The sequence below is a fragment of the Dipodomys spectabilis genome, unplaced genomic scaffold (genome assembly GCF_019054845.1).
Source record: "Dipodomys spectabilis isolate Male_0828 unplaced genomic scaffold, ASM1905484v1 ptg000061l, whole genome shotgun sequence".
Lineage (NCBI taxonomy): Eukaryota > Metazoa > Chordata > Mammalia > Rodentia > Heteromyidae > Dipodomys > Dipodomys spectabilis.
The window spans coordinates 6,186,006-6,201,251 of record NW_024870738.1 but is presented as its reverse complement, the minus strand read 5'-3'; the positions used below and the strand labels follow the sequence as shown (position 1 = coordinate 6,201,251).

Sequence of the window (15,246 nt, the reverse complement as noted above, 5' to 3'; positions counted from 1 at the left end):
GCCTCTTTGTGCTCAAGGCTAGTGCTCTACCACTTGAGCCAAGGCACCAGTTCCGTCTTTTTCTGAGTAGTTTATTGGAGATAAGAGTCTCACTCTTTCCTGCCTGGGCTTCCAACTGCAGTCCTCAGATCTCAGCCTTCTGAGTAGCTAGGATTACAGGCATGAGCCACTGGCACCTGGCTTATAATACTATTTTTTGATATAATATTCCACCCTGTATATAGGATATACAGGATGGAATACTTAGCATATATGTATGTTTTCTTATTAAAATGTTTTGATAAATGTACTACTGAACAAATATTTCAGTACAATGATTACCATCTTGGAATAAAATTCTACCTGCAGAATTGCTGGAAAAAAGCAGGAATATTTATAGTTTTGCTTTCTGGAAAAGGTATAGCAACTTACACTTCCTTCTTTCCTGTCAGTGACTACATGTATAGGCTTTTCAGTTGACAGTAATAGTTTCATCACAAGTAATCGTAAATATAAATTCATATTCTTGGGTATTTTAGGTACTGTGGTGCTTTCACACACATGATTTAAGCTTATTTTATGATATCCTAATATTGTGTGTGTATGTATGTTGGGATGGGGCTAGAACTCAGGGTCTCATATTGGCTGTTTTGTTCACTACTGGCACTCTACCAATTGAGCCATGACTCCCATCTAGCCTTTTGCTGGTTAATTGGAGACAGAATTTCTGAACTTTTCTGTTGAGGCCAGCTTCAAACTGTAATCTTCAGATCTTAGCCCCCTAGGATCACAGGTGTAATTAAGTCTTCTTAACCATCTTGTAAAGTTGAAATTATTATCCTCATTTTATAGACAAAGAAACTGAGATTCAAAAAATATATTAACTTTGTTCTGAACCAGATGACCAAAACATTGCAAAGATAGGATTTAAACTCAGTTACATCTACTATTATCACTGAATTACAGATATCTCAGGAACTTGAATGTTAGATCATTACTATCATCATCATAGGGCCTAATATTTAAGTACTTATTGTAGATCAAGTAGTGCTATATTCTAACATATAGTGCCAGACAAATGAGGTACTATCTATTCTTACTCTGGAGACACTGACATGATAAACTTGTCAGGGTTGCACAGCTAGGAACTAGCATTCAAAGCTAGGCAGTTGGCCAGTAATGACCAAAGTATAATATAGTAGCATACAGAGTTGTGGGAAACTATATCTCATTACAATTGTCTTTAAGAGGAGGAAAAATATGGATTAATTCTACTAATGAACTTGACGGAACAAGTGAAACAAAAAATTCCCCCAATTACTTAGAAATGCTGTTTTATCATTTGAGATGGGAGAACTTTCTCAAGTTTAAGTTAAGTATAATCTACTCTCATATTGATTCTGTTGGATAAATGAAGCATTCTCATTACTATTAATTATTTTGAGCCTTTTCCTCTAGTCTTACTTTGGTATATAGACATTATTAAAGATTAGGGAGATTATGAGAAAGAGTCATCTTTCATATAATTCCCATAAGGTCAATATTTTTTCTTTCACCTACCTCCCAACAAAACCAACCTAATGAGACATAAAACATATTATAATGAATGGGATGAAGACTTTTTGCCATTTTTATGCAGAAAATGCCTCATTAAAAGCCAGTGCATCAGCAAGCAGATTTGAGTTAAATAAGAATTTCTGTCAACTAGGGCGCCTCCATAACAAATCACTAGCATGAGTCACTGCTGTGGCTGAGAAACTAGAAAACTCGAAGAGGCCCTGCCCCCCCTCTCCTCAGGCTATGTCATGAGTCACTGCTCTGGCTGGGGAACTAGAAAACCCTAAGAGGCACTGCCCTCCCGCCCCTATCCTCAGGCTATGTCACAGCAATGTGACAGTGCATTGTGGTACTCAGTGTGCCCTTACTGAGCACTGAAAGACACAGTGTCCACTGTCCAGATGCAAATAGGGAAAAAAATATCTAGCCATCACCTACCATCACTCAGGCCTTATCTGGATATGATTTTATGAACATACTTTTAGGTGAAGGGTGCTTTCATTCGGATGTTTGACATCATGAGACCTGACTGTTTTGCATATTGTACAAGGCATAAGGTTCAGGGTTTACAGTCATAGATACACAATTCACGTCCAACAACAATAGGGGGAGTGAGGTCAATGGCAGGGGGGAAGATGGATGGAGAGAGGGAAGGTGAGTGGATGCAGTTATAATATTCGATTTTCATATGTGAAAGTGGAACCAGGTCAATTGAGGAGATGGGTGGGATAATACTGAAAGGGATGCCATTGATCAAGATGCATTGTACTCACAAACTAACATGTGGAATTGAAACTCCTTTGTACAACAACTTAAATAATTACATTACTACTATCATTAATAATAATAAACCTTATACCCACACTGATGACAGACCTGCAAGCAGGAAGTCTGGGCTGCTCTCGTCACAAAGTGAAATCAATGATGTCATAGTCCTGGATTTCAGTGACATCCTACTCAGAGGTACAAATGTTCACTTGTTCCCACTGAGGCCCCAGAAGGCATACCTAATGTGACATGTTTTATTTGTGGCTGCTGATTATGTTTGTGGGTGTTCTGAACTGGGTCCATTTTATCATCTGTGATCCATATTGAGGGCTCATGCTGAATTGAAGTGGAATCCACATGGACAAGGCTGAAAATCGCCAGTGCACTGGTCATGTCACTGAGGTAATAAGTCACCTTTAGGGAGACAGCTTCCTTATAAATGGGAAAGTGTGTAGAGATGATGTGATTGCTCTTCAGTTCTTTCTCAGAGTATGTCAATGAGTCAGCCATGCCATCTGCTCACTAATAACAGCAGTGCTGGTTGGGGTTAATTTTTCCAGACATCTTCTTCTATGTCAGTTACTGTGTTGTATCTCATGTAATCTTTGGCACCAAGGCCAAAGACAGTGACAGCCTAAATTTTTCACTTCTGAAGAGAACTAGGATTTGCAATAGGTTTGTTTTCTGATTTTAGAAAATTTATTATCGTTTTACTGCAGTGTGCAAGCAGTTTATTAAAAATCCACGCCAATACATTTATTAAAAAATATTCCTTTTGGGAATGAAAGAGGGAAAATCAATTTGTTTCCAAATGTTTGCAATTTGCAGTCTGCCCAGCTTTCATGGAGAAAGGGAAACTGAGATTGAGTCCCATCAGAAACTCATGTTGATTGCGGCAAGTTTAGGGGTGCCCTTGGCTGCCCTGCTTACCGTTAGGAAGTGGCGGTCCTTCACCTCACGCCTTCTCTGGCTGTGAGCGGGAGGGTAGGCTGGCAATGGCGGAGCAGCTATGGATAGGGGAGCAGCAGATCTCTGCTCCCGGCGATCACTACGGCTCCGGTGTTCTGAGGAGACAGAAAAAAAAAATCCTAGTAAAATACGTTTTATATTTGCAACGCAAAAAGCTATTTTGTTTTTCTCAAAAAGTAGGCTTGCCAGGCCTGGGTGGCTCACGCCTGTCATCCCAGCTATTCAGCAGGCTGAGATCTGAGGAACTCGGTTCGAAGCCAGCCCAAGCAGGAAAGTCCATGAGGCTCTTATGTCCAATAAACCACTCAGAAAAGGTTGGAAGTGGCGCTGTGGCTCAAGCGGTAGAGCGTCCATTAGAGAACACAGAGAGGCTCAGGGATAGCCCTCAGGTCCAGAGTTCAAAGCCCCAGGACCGGCAAAAAAAAAAAAAAAAAAAAAAAGGAAAAAAAAGGAAAAAAAGTAGGCTTTAATAACTAGCTAATTTATACGCCATATTAGGCTTTCCGAACAGTTCCTAACGGAATATTTACTTGCTATTGCTATGGAGTTTGCCATTTTGGAGTCCAGCTCATACTATTAGTACAAGATGGCTCCCTCTGTGTGCTTCCTTTCAGGAAGTGGCCGTGGTGACGTGACACATGCCTAGTGAGCTCAGGATCGCGTCCTGAGGTCTGCTGGGGAAAAAAAAAATCAAAAGAAATCATGAGACCTTCTAGAAAAATACCTGAAACAAAAGAGCTAGCGAGAATATACTAGAAGCCTGCCCCTCCCCGACGTGTGGACGCTGAGGTAGGCATGCAGATGCAGTGCAGTGGCCTGAGCTGGAGGTTACACTCAGAAACTCGCAGGAGCCAGTTTTTTCAACTGTCAGTACCTAGAAACAGGTCATAGTGGAAATATTTATGTCACAGAAAATTGGCAAGTGTCATACATTGGTGCTCTTATTTATAATAATGTACTTTGTTTGTTTTTTCCAGAAATCTCAGGGACCAGCACATGATTACAGGTCTATGTCCTGACACTCAGACAAACATGTCCAGGGTACTCAAAGGTAACCCCAATGACTATTTTTTTTTTCTAATTCAGGGAGAAAGCTATTTCTAGGGAAAGCTAGGAATTATCTATGTGTGGAAAGAAGTGAGCCTACATGAAGACAAGGCTTGGGGTTTGATCTCCAGCAATACATGAGGACACATGAATCAATGAGAATCAACACCACAATTTAGCTTCTGGTGTCTCTGAGAACTCAAACACACTTTGCCTATGTTACAGTCGGCCATCTGCCAGAGTCCATTTTACACACATGCCCAGAATATGAAGTTTCTAGAACCCCGATTACAACCAAAATACAAATTAGTACAGCCAGCTTTCATTATTCCCTTTGATTATTTAAAAACAGCATTATCCAGCACACATAAAATAGTACATTACATGTGATGTTTACTGAGCACTTTGCCACATGCCAGAGATATTTTGCTAAAGCTCGCATGAACCCCACACCAACAACCCCACAGAGGGGACATTAATGTTGCCCTTCTTTACAGATGCCCAAGCAGAGGCAGGCATGCAGGGTGAGTGGCCTTGGAGTTAGTGGTACACATGTGGCTTTGATGCTTTGCTCTTGAGGTTCTAATAAACCTCACTCATTAAAACAAGACTTCTTGGGCTTAACAAAATTGGTTTTTAATTAGGTTTTGTCGTATTCTTTGCATATTGATAACATAGCATATAGAATATTTGGCAACATATAAAACACTGCTTTTTTCCAATCTATGCTAGGATATGGAGCTAACTATGCCAATCTTCTTAAGGGACACCAAATGCCCTTTTCCAAAGGACTATCATACCCATTTGGATATTTGTATTTATAACAATACCATCAATCTGCCAGCCTCTTCCACTATAAATTGGCTTCTGAAGGACAGAGGTGTATTCATCTTTTGAGCATAGGGCCTGAAGAACCTGTGGCATGATAGATTTTCAAAAAAATGTTGAGTAACTGCAAGAACAAATGAATGTTTTCTCTAATAGCTAGGTTTTTAAAAGATCAAAATGCGTTCCATATTTTACATTTCTTCTCTAGTGATAATGGTAGCAATCTTCATGTCTGAATGCTTCTCTGGGTCCTATTGCTTGTTTTAACTGGCCTCCCAATTCTTTTTTTTGGTGGGGGGGGGGGGTTCTAGTTGTGGGGCCTGAACTCTGGGCCTGGGCGCTGTCCCTCAGCTCTTCAGCTCAAAGCTAGTGCTCTACCACTTTAGCCACAGTACCACTTCTGGCTTTTTTCTTTTTGCTTACCTGGTGCTGAGGAATCGAACTCAAGGCCTCATGCATGCAAGGCAAGCGCTCTACCACTGCGCCACCTTCCCAGCTCTGGCCTCCCCATTCTTTGTATCATTCAGTGTGCTGCTCCTAGACAGGCACTGGTGGCTCCTTACTGTAATCTTAGCTACATAGGAGGCTGAGATCTGAGGATGGAGGACCGAAGCCAATCATGGTAGAAAAGTCTATGAGACTCTTCTCTCCAATTAGCCAACAAAAAAGACAAGTAGAAATGTAGTTCAAGTGCTAGAGTGCCAGCCTTGAGCAATGAAAGTTGAGGGACAGTGCCTCAGCCCTGAGTTCAAGCCCTAGTACTGGCACACGTACCCACCCACCCACACCCACCCACCCACCCACACACACACACACACACACACACACACACACACACACACTGTGCCACTCTCTAAACAAGGACCTGAGGTGAGCACTCTTGAGCTTTTTGATTTCTATGCATGTGTGATTCAGCTATCTGGGATTCTTCCTGCCCAATTTCGCCCTCAGCACCACACACTTAGAGCCTGTGTTCAGGAAATGCCATAGTGTTCCTTACCTTTCTTTGCTTGTGATTCTTTAGGCTCTCCTTGCAACCAGAGAAAAATCCTCAGTGCCACATAGGTGGTCTTTGCTAAAATCAACATTTATCAAGATGGCATTCTGAAATAAAGACCTTCCTTGGTAAAGTGCCCACCTCTGATGCCAATCAGGGGGCTTTTCTGAATGAGCAGCACAAGATAACACTTTTTTGTATGCCAGTTATGGGGCTTGAACGCTGAGTCTGGCCGCTGTCCCTGAGCTTTTGTGCTTAAGGTTAGTGCTCTACTATTGAACCACAGCTCTACTTCTCATTTTTTTGGTAGTTATTTGGAGATAAGAGTTTCATGGGCCTTCCTGTCTGGGATGGCTTCAAACCATGATCCCTCAGATTCCAGCCTCCTGTGTAGCTAGGATTATAGACATGAGCCACTTGACATCTGGCTGTGACACTTTTACATTGCTAAATTTACTAAGCAGAGAAGAATACATTGCTGGATAGGAAGAAGAGGAAAGAGGGGAGGAGTAAGAAAAGAGGCATGGACCAAATTTCCCTTTCAATTGTTTGTCTCCCACACTATCTTAAATATATCTCTTTCTTCAGGCTGAGAGTAGGCAGGCTAGATTAATGATTCCCTAATAATACTTTTTGCTTGTGGTGAGAAAGGGAAAACATTGGTCTACTAGAGCCTGAAACTGCAATTGAATTCTGATCCTTATTCCTTTATAGACCAATGAAACTTATACCCCAGCCAGAAACTTGAAAGGGAAAGAAATATAATATGCCATTTTCTCTTTATAGCCATGTGTTAATCTCTCCTGGTTTTATGAGCATAACAGATTGCATCAATGAAAGTTATTACTGTCTCTGAGCATTAAAGATGTGTGTGTGTGTGTGTGTGTGTGTGTTGGTACCAGGGCTTGAACTCAGGGCCTGAACATTGTCTGTTAGCTTTTTCTGCTCAAGTCTAGCATTCTACTACTTGAGCCACAGCTCTTCTTCTGGCTTTTTGGTGGTAAATTGGAGAGAAGAGTATCATGGACTTTCCTACCAGCTAGCTGGATTTGAACTTTGGCCCTCAGATCTCATTCTCCAGATACCTGCTTACTTGTCGATTTCCTTCATCACACCAAGCATTCCTTGAGGGCAGAGACTATATTTTATTGCACTTTGAATTCTAGGCTCTTGCATGATGCCTGTGGAGAGTTTTGCTATTTAGATCTCAAAGACAGGTAGTTTCTAGGTTTTAATCTCCATCTACCAGCTCCCTTCTTATGATCTCATGTCCAAAATGAGCAGAGACCTGCAGCCACACAGCTTCCCTTGTCTGTTCTTCATCATGCCCCCTCCCCTCCTGGTGGAAGCCAGGCTATTCCAGCTGTCCAAATAGAAGCCCTTGGTGACATGTGGAGCTAAGCCTCTGTCTAGGAGGACAGTACTACTCACAACCACCAGATGGCAGAAGTGGATTATACTGATGAATACACTGCTAATTTCCTTGGACAAGGTTAAAAAAAAGTCAGTTTCTAATTTTAATTCTACACTTCATGTTTTTAATTGTATGATGTCTATAATTCCTGTTTATGGTTCTCTGCAGTGCTATTAAAACTACTACTACACCCAAGATATGCTATTGTGCCAACCACCAAACAAGCCTGTCTGTGGAGGACAAATGCAGCTCCATAGTCTTCCATTGAAACCCCAAGGGACGCCACCTCCCTCTCTCCCCACTCAGGAGGAAGGAGAGAGAAAATTGATATCAGTTCTTGCTATTCTTCAGTTCTGCCATTAAATCCAAACTTGAGAAAGCAGTGACATGTGATAGCTTATGAGCAGCTCAGTATTATCTGGGTGATTCTATACAAGTCCAATCAGGGAGGACTGATTAATAATAATAAAGGGATAAAAAGAATTACATTTCAGGGGCTGATGGTACTCAACCTTACTAATGATGAAAATGGAGAAAGTATTTGGTGAAAATGATCAGATTCCTTACTTCACTTGTCTTCAATGATCAAACAGTTATTGAAGTAATACTGCATGGTGGACTCATACTAAGTGCTTTCATTAGAATAAGAGCCCAGTGTGGTAATTCACACCTGTAATCCCAACACCTGTGAAGCTGAGGTGGGAAGATCACAAGTTCCCAGTCAACCTGGGCTATACACTTCATTAACCAAAAGAACATGTCCTTGATCATGAATGAATGGTAGAAGGCACACCCATAGTGGTTATGGTAGATAGTGGTCAGTGGCTGGATAAGGAATCATGAGATAGTAGGTGAAAGGTGCCAAATCAAAGCTGGAATGGCAGGAGTGGAAAGATTTCCACTGGATGGCTTACATTAATTACATGCTGAGGGATTGTTTTTAATGCAAACTTTGAAGCCAATGTTAACTATCCTCAATCTTTATTATAAGTGTAATCATGTATTATCACTGATAACCAAAAGATTTTGGGGCACAATTGCTTTAAGGACAGTAGTAGGTTTCATTAAAAGCAGAAAATGATGAGGATAGGGGAAAGGGCAGAAAACACACAAAGGTGGAAGGAAATAGGATAAAAATAACACTTATTATCATTTTATTTCTCTCTCATTCCATCACAGTAATGGCATGAAAATATTTTATTTGTGTTGGAATATCTTTCATAAAAACCGTTCTTTAATAGAGTATAAGGAATTTGGAACAACTACAATGAATGCGTAGACACCATCTGTCTCTATAGCAAGAATCTAAGGGCCCTAAAAAGTTGGCATGCCAACGTCTGCTACTCCATTTAGGGGACTCTGAAAAGATGATGCTCATTTCTCATCTTGTTGTTCTAATTATAGTGATCTCAAGGAATCCAAAAGTAATCAGTAGAAGAAAAAGTCTGTGTTTTACCTGGACAGCTATAAACCTATTGTTGGTTCTCTCAAGACAGAGAGAAACATAAATATCATTGATTTCCATGGAACAGTGTATATAGCAAGGTAGAAAATAGCTCTGGCTGGAGTTTAGAGGCTCAGATCCAGGTCCTGGCATTGACTCTACCCTGCTGTCTGGGACCCTGAGCAAGTTTCTCCACCTCTTTGCCTCCCAGTAGAATGTAGGCATTGGGTCAGCTCAAAGGTTCTCAGCTCAACAGAAATAGAACCTTCCTAGGGCTGGCTCTGGTGGTCAGAATTTTTGGATGGGTGCCAAGCAGGGTAACTATCTACAATGAACTCAAATCTTTTTCAGGAAAAAAAAAAGCCTAGAACCTATACCTGATTCAAATTTAAATCCTTTTGAATTATAGTCCAAAGTATTACTCTACTTACAATATATGTACAATGTGCCAGTTTTTATGGCTGTGTTCTCTTGATCCTCAGAGATCCTTCATTCGTGCATATATATATATATATATATATATATATATATATATATATATGTTGGTATGTTGGTTGTGGGGCTTGAACTCAGGTTCTGGGAGCTGTTCCTGAGCCACTTTGTGCTCAAGACTAGCCCTCTAACCACTTGAGCCACAGCATCACTTCTGGTTTTGTGGTTTGTTTTGTTCTGTGTTTTTTTTTTGAGTGGTTAATTGGTAATAAGAGTCTCACTTCTGTCCAGAGTGGGCTTTGAACCATGATCCTCAGATCTCAGCCTCTGGAATAGATGGGATTATAGGCAAGAGCCATCAGTGCCCAGCTTTTGTGTGTGTGTGTGTGTGTGTGTGTGTGTGTGTGTGTGTGTGTGTGTGTGTGTGTGTGTGTTGGTCGTAGGGCTTGAACTCTGGGCCTGAGTGCTTTCCCTACGCTCTTCAGCTCAAGGTGAGTACTCTACCCTTTGAGTCACAGCACCACTTCCAGTTTTCTAGTGGTTTATTGGAGAGAAGAGTCTGATGGAGTTTCCTATCCAGGCTGGCTTTGAACTGTGATCCTCAGATCTCAGCCTCCTGAGTAGCTAGGATTACAGGCGTGAGCCTCTGGCGACCAGCTTGTGCCCAGCTTTTTTGTTGTTGTTTGGAGTGACTTCTGATTGTCTAAATTACTTCATGCAAATTTGCTTTTTTTTTTTTTTTTTTACAACATTGGGCTTTGAATTCAGTGCCTTGTGTTTGTGAGGCAGGCTCTCTTACAGAGGAGCTCTGCCTCCAGCTCTGTTTTCTGCTGTTTAGTATGAAGATTATTTTGGCTGTAATGGGCTTTGAATGCAGGGCTTCACACTTTCTAGGCTGGTGTTCTACCACTTGTGCTGTATCTCTAGCTCTGATTTATGCTGGTTATTTTGGAGACAGACTTTGTTGAACTTTTCTGCCCCAGCTGGCCTCAAACTATGATCTTCCCAATCTCAGCTTCCTAGGTAGGTAGGATTATAGGCATGAGCCACAAGTGCTAGGACCCCAAATTTCCTTTTCCTGTGTACAACTATCTAGCTGCTTTTTGTGATTCCTTCTAATGTAATTGAGACTGAGCATTTGTATATTCAAATATATATTATTATAAATAAGTTTTACTTCTCTTTATTATCATATTTAGACTGGAATGGTACTTCCAACATGTATAAATAGGTTATATTACACATGGATTTCATTCAGTGTAGAAAAGGGAGCAATTCAACATATGTGCTATGATTAAGCAAGCTGTTGGGACTGACAAACGATAGATTCCCTGGAGGAAACAATCTCTGAGTCTCTCCCAGAAAAACCCTAAGCCTGGGGTCAGTTACCTCTGCGCAAGGCTTGCAGGCTTTGGCGGGCATGGCGATGCAGCTCTTCCACACAGGGTGGCCTTGTGGCTGGAAGGAAGATGTTTCGCTGTTGGTGCCAGGGTGCACGGTAATACACGCTCAGCTTACTCTCGATGTCAAGGTTGGAGACAGCTGCAAGACAGAGAAGCAACAGAGCATTGGACATCAGTGACTTTAAGCAATGTATTTGTTGGACTCTGGGGTGGGAAGGTAGACAGGAATGAAATCTGAATGGAGTGGAAGTACACAGCATTAGGCTTATGTGAAAAACAAACTCAAGGCTGGAGAAAGTTGAAGTCCGAGGGGTGAGAGACCCCAGGACCCCAACCATCTGTCTGTGACCAGCTAACTCTGTCTCAACTCTTCACTCTTCACAGTGGTTCATCAACTCCAACAGTTCCTATCTAGACTTTTAGAGAAAGGTAGTAATGTATTGCTGTCTTCTAAGAATGCAGAGGAAAGTTTTAGAGATGAACTGAAATTTTCCCTTAGCTCTGGCCTTCTGGCCACCTGATCTTTGGTTCATACCTTACATTGCTTCCTGTCCCTTGTGACCCCCTAGCTACCCCCGATCTTGTCCTCTACCCACCCCCTTCTCCACTGCTCACCATTTTTAAAGTATTTCTCACTGCCAAGAATGAACACAAGCATTAAAGAAAACAATGACAGGGGTGATAAATATTAAGGGAGGAAAACTGAAGAACATAAAGTTCTGTTAACTGCTTCACACACAATGTTTGTTTCATTAGTGTCTTGATTACATGAGGCGCCTAGGATGGAAGTCTGCTGGAACCAGGGAATTCTGGTTGGAAAATGGTTTCCCAGAGGAACTCCAGGGAGCCAGTACTCATGAGGACTACAGCAGTTTGCTCCGCCCTTCAGACTCACTCTCTCCATTGAGATGCTATAATGGATTTTGGCCATGAATTAGCAGGTGAACATTGAACTCATTACTTGCCACAGTGCTGTCTGTCTCTGAGATGGAGAAGGAAACCCCTTTCATGTCTTTTTTCAGTTATGTCCTTTGGTCACAGAACACTAATTAATATGATGTGTCCACTGAAGGTAGACAAGCACTAATAGAACTCTTTCAAGGAAACTATGCCATGTTCCTTCTTCTCAAAAGTCTATTCCTATTCCCAAGTAATAGTTCAGCCAAAGCTGAATGCATTCATTCATAACTATCACGGCAATTGCTAGGCTGTCCCACACTTTCAGGTTCATTGACTTTTTCCTACATTTTTAATGATTTCATCATGGCCAGCCCATACAATGTGGCAAGCTTGGTACCCTCAGTAATCTTTATTCACATAAAAAATGAAACAAAGAGAATCAAGAAAGTCTTTACTATGTCTATTTGGATACATTTAGGGGCTCCTCTTTGATAAGCATAATTCTAGGATAGCCTCCAGATTTCTGCACCCTCAAAGGGCATATATATCCTGTATAAATTTAAGTATAGGCCAAGTATACATTATATTGCAATGAGGATTTAAGTTTCCTAAAGAAGGAAAGCATTAGCCTGAGTTGGATCTAGCCTAATCATGAATAGATCCCTTAAGGGACAAGAAGCAATAGAGACTCTCTCCTATAGGTCTGAAAGAAGCATGTGATATTGTGGAGAAGACCTTGTGGTAGGAAATGGTAGAAAGCCTCTAGCCACTGAGAGCCTCCGTTCTACAAACTCAAGGAACTGAATATTGGCAACAACTGAAGAGCTTGAAAGAGAAACCTCAGATGAGAAGATGGCCCCAGGTGATACCTTGATTTCAGCCCAGTAGGACTACAAATAGAGACTTAGTTAACTCACACTCAAAGTCTCAAGGCACTGATGTTACATAATAATAATTATTGTATAAGCTTCTAAGTAATTTGTTATGAAATAATAGAAATAATAATAGGATAAAAATAGGGAATGGATACACCTTCCTACTATTTTATCTATGTCTCTAAAGTTAGTCATTTGCTTTGTCTTGTCATCTCTTCCCCTCTGTTACTGCTCCCCAAGGAAGAGGCAGATAATGGCAGGATTACAATGGGAAATTGAGCTGTGTTTTCTATTTGTATCCTCCATAACAGGAAAAAGTTATTCATAGCTCTTTTTTCTATCTAAGACTAATCTCTCAAGAGGAGCTTCAACCAGATGCTAAGCCCTAAGCCAGGTGCAGTCTATTCATAAAACCGTGGTACCCTCATACAATGAGAAGAAATGTATTGCCCTATTTTATAGATAGGAAAATGGAAGCTCAGAGAGAATAAGTCCATCTACAAAGTCATATACCAGGTCCGTAGAATATCTGGAAGCAGCAATCATTTCTGGATCCCAATATGCTTTTCTTTACTCAAACCAAAGAAGTCAGTTTGTCTCAGCCAAGGGTGGTTGGGGTGGGTCGAGGAAGAATGGGTTAGCTGCCATGTGCTATGGATCTAGTAAACGATTCAAACTCGCCATTTTCTCTATCACCCAGAGCAATGGGGGTAGTCAAAAATGGAATGAATCTTCCAGAAATTACTTAACAGGAGGCAGGAAGATGTGTTACAATCAGGAAGACAAACAGCACCACAAAAATTAAAGGGCTGAAAGAAAAGGCCATCATATGGAATGTTCATAAGGCAGTGAAAAGCCTTTCTAGACTGATCTTTGGCAAGTTCATTATTCTGGCAAACCCTGGAGATAATGGAATTGTCTAGATCTTGAGTCATAGTGGTGTACCATAAGCATGGAAATGGTCATTGGGTGCCTGAGAAGTTAGCTGACTGACATATTGAAGAAACCTAGTGGGTGCTATTGTCTTGGAAAAGTCCTAGTCCATTTCTAAGGCAGCAGGAGGTTTGTTTTTAGGAATTATTGAAAGGAGAGGGGGAAATCAGGTACAAATACAATCTTGCCCAAACCTTTCTAGTGCCTAGTAGCTCTCTACCCTGATAGAACTGGTACTTGTTTGATTTCACATTTCCTGGTGTTGGGAAGTTCTTGCTGCCTGAAAGTTTATTACCGCTGGAAAGAGTCCAAAGTGCTTATGTTTGGTCTTCCTTCTTAGCCCCTCTACCTCCAGTCCCCACCCCCTCCACTGGCTTTCTCTCACTGCTTTTTCCTCTTTCTTTCCCCAAGCCCTAATTTCAGCAGAGGGGCAGAGGCCTAGTGGTACAACCCTATAATCCCAGCTACTTGAGAGGAAGATCAAGAGCCAAGCAAAAGCATGAGACCTTATCTGAGAAAGGAGTTAGAAGCAAAGTAAAAGGCTCAGGTAGAAGAATGATTGCCTAAAAATTACAAATACAAAATCTTGAGTTCTATCCCTAGGTGACCTGAGAGGGATAAAGAGAGAGATAAAGAGAGAGACAGAGACAGAGGCAGAGATAGGGCAAGGAAAAGGAGGCGAATGGAGAGGAGGCAGGGGGAGGGGAGAGAATGGGATGGGAGAAGAGATAAGAGGAGAGAAGAGGAGAGAGGAGAGGAGAGGAAAAGAGAGGAGAAGAGGATTGAAAAACAGGGAGATGACAGATGAAATTAAAGGTTGAATGCCACATAGGGTAAAAATTTCAGGGAAAAGATGTGCCAATTGACTCCAAAATATAATTTTTACCCCTTTGAGGAAGGGAAGGAATGTAGAAAATATGTTCTTAGCGTGACTACAGGGCACATTTACCTACCTACACCTTTGTTCACCTTCCTTCTGCCCTTCTCCTCATTCCCACCCCCATCACATGGGTTTTTTGGCTAGGAACACATCCTTGCATGAACCAACCATCCATTCTGACAGCCTGTGATAGAAAGCAGTGAGGAGTATCGCACATTAATACATTAGGAAGCATCAGAAACAGCCAGTGTCACAGATCCATAGCTGGATTGTTCTGATTCCCTGCTATGCTGAAGGCAAATCTCAGCAGCCATCAGCATGGTGAGCAAAACAAAAACCTGCTCAGCCTGGAGCGGCTGCCTGAGTTCTCAGAGCCACTGGGAGGATGAGGAAAGGTGTTCACCAAGCGAGACCATTCATTCTCCCCTACTCTTCCTTCCTTGGCAACCAACTTTTGTCCACTCTGCATGGTGGCTTGAGCAAAGAGCAGGGCAGGGTTCAGGGACAGCAAGAACCACCAAGTCTCCTGCCACTTCTAGAGTACCAGAGCCAGGTTTATCAACACTTTGCCTGCTGGGCTTCCTTGGCTGTCAAGCCGCAGTAACTCAGACTTGTTCCTTATTTTGAACAAGTAGACCCCAAAGCATCAGAAAAAAATGAGGTTTCCTATCAACTTCTAGCCTCTCAAAACATTCTACCTTCCACAGAATAGAAGAGCATAGAAGTATATTAATTTATATACTAAAAGAATCTAGAATAATTTTTCTCATAGAAATCGTTTCCAGCCTATAAAATAATATGATGCCTCATGAAAGGAAAA

At 41.5% G+C, this 15,246-nt stretch overlaps 1 protein-coding gene across 1 annotated transcript in view; it reads right to left on the bottom strand.

The window, feature by feature from the left end:
- Window positions 1-15,246, bottom strand: part of Nhs (NHS actin remodeling regulator) — a 313,459-nt gene that overhangs the window by 25,775 nt on the left and 272,438 nt on the right. The window contains exons 2-3 of the mRNA XM_042680505.1: window positions 10,825-10,977; window positions 3,235-3,368 (exon numbers count right to left, since the gene is read on the bottom strand). Coding sequence (XP_042536439.1) covers window positions 3,235-3,368; window positions 10,825-10,977 — 287 coding nt within the window. The remainder of the gene's footprint in view (window positions 1-3,234; window positions 3,369-10,824; window positions 10,978-15,246) is intronic.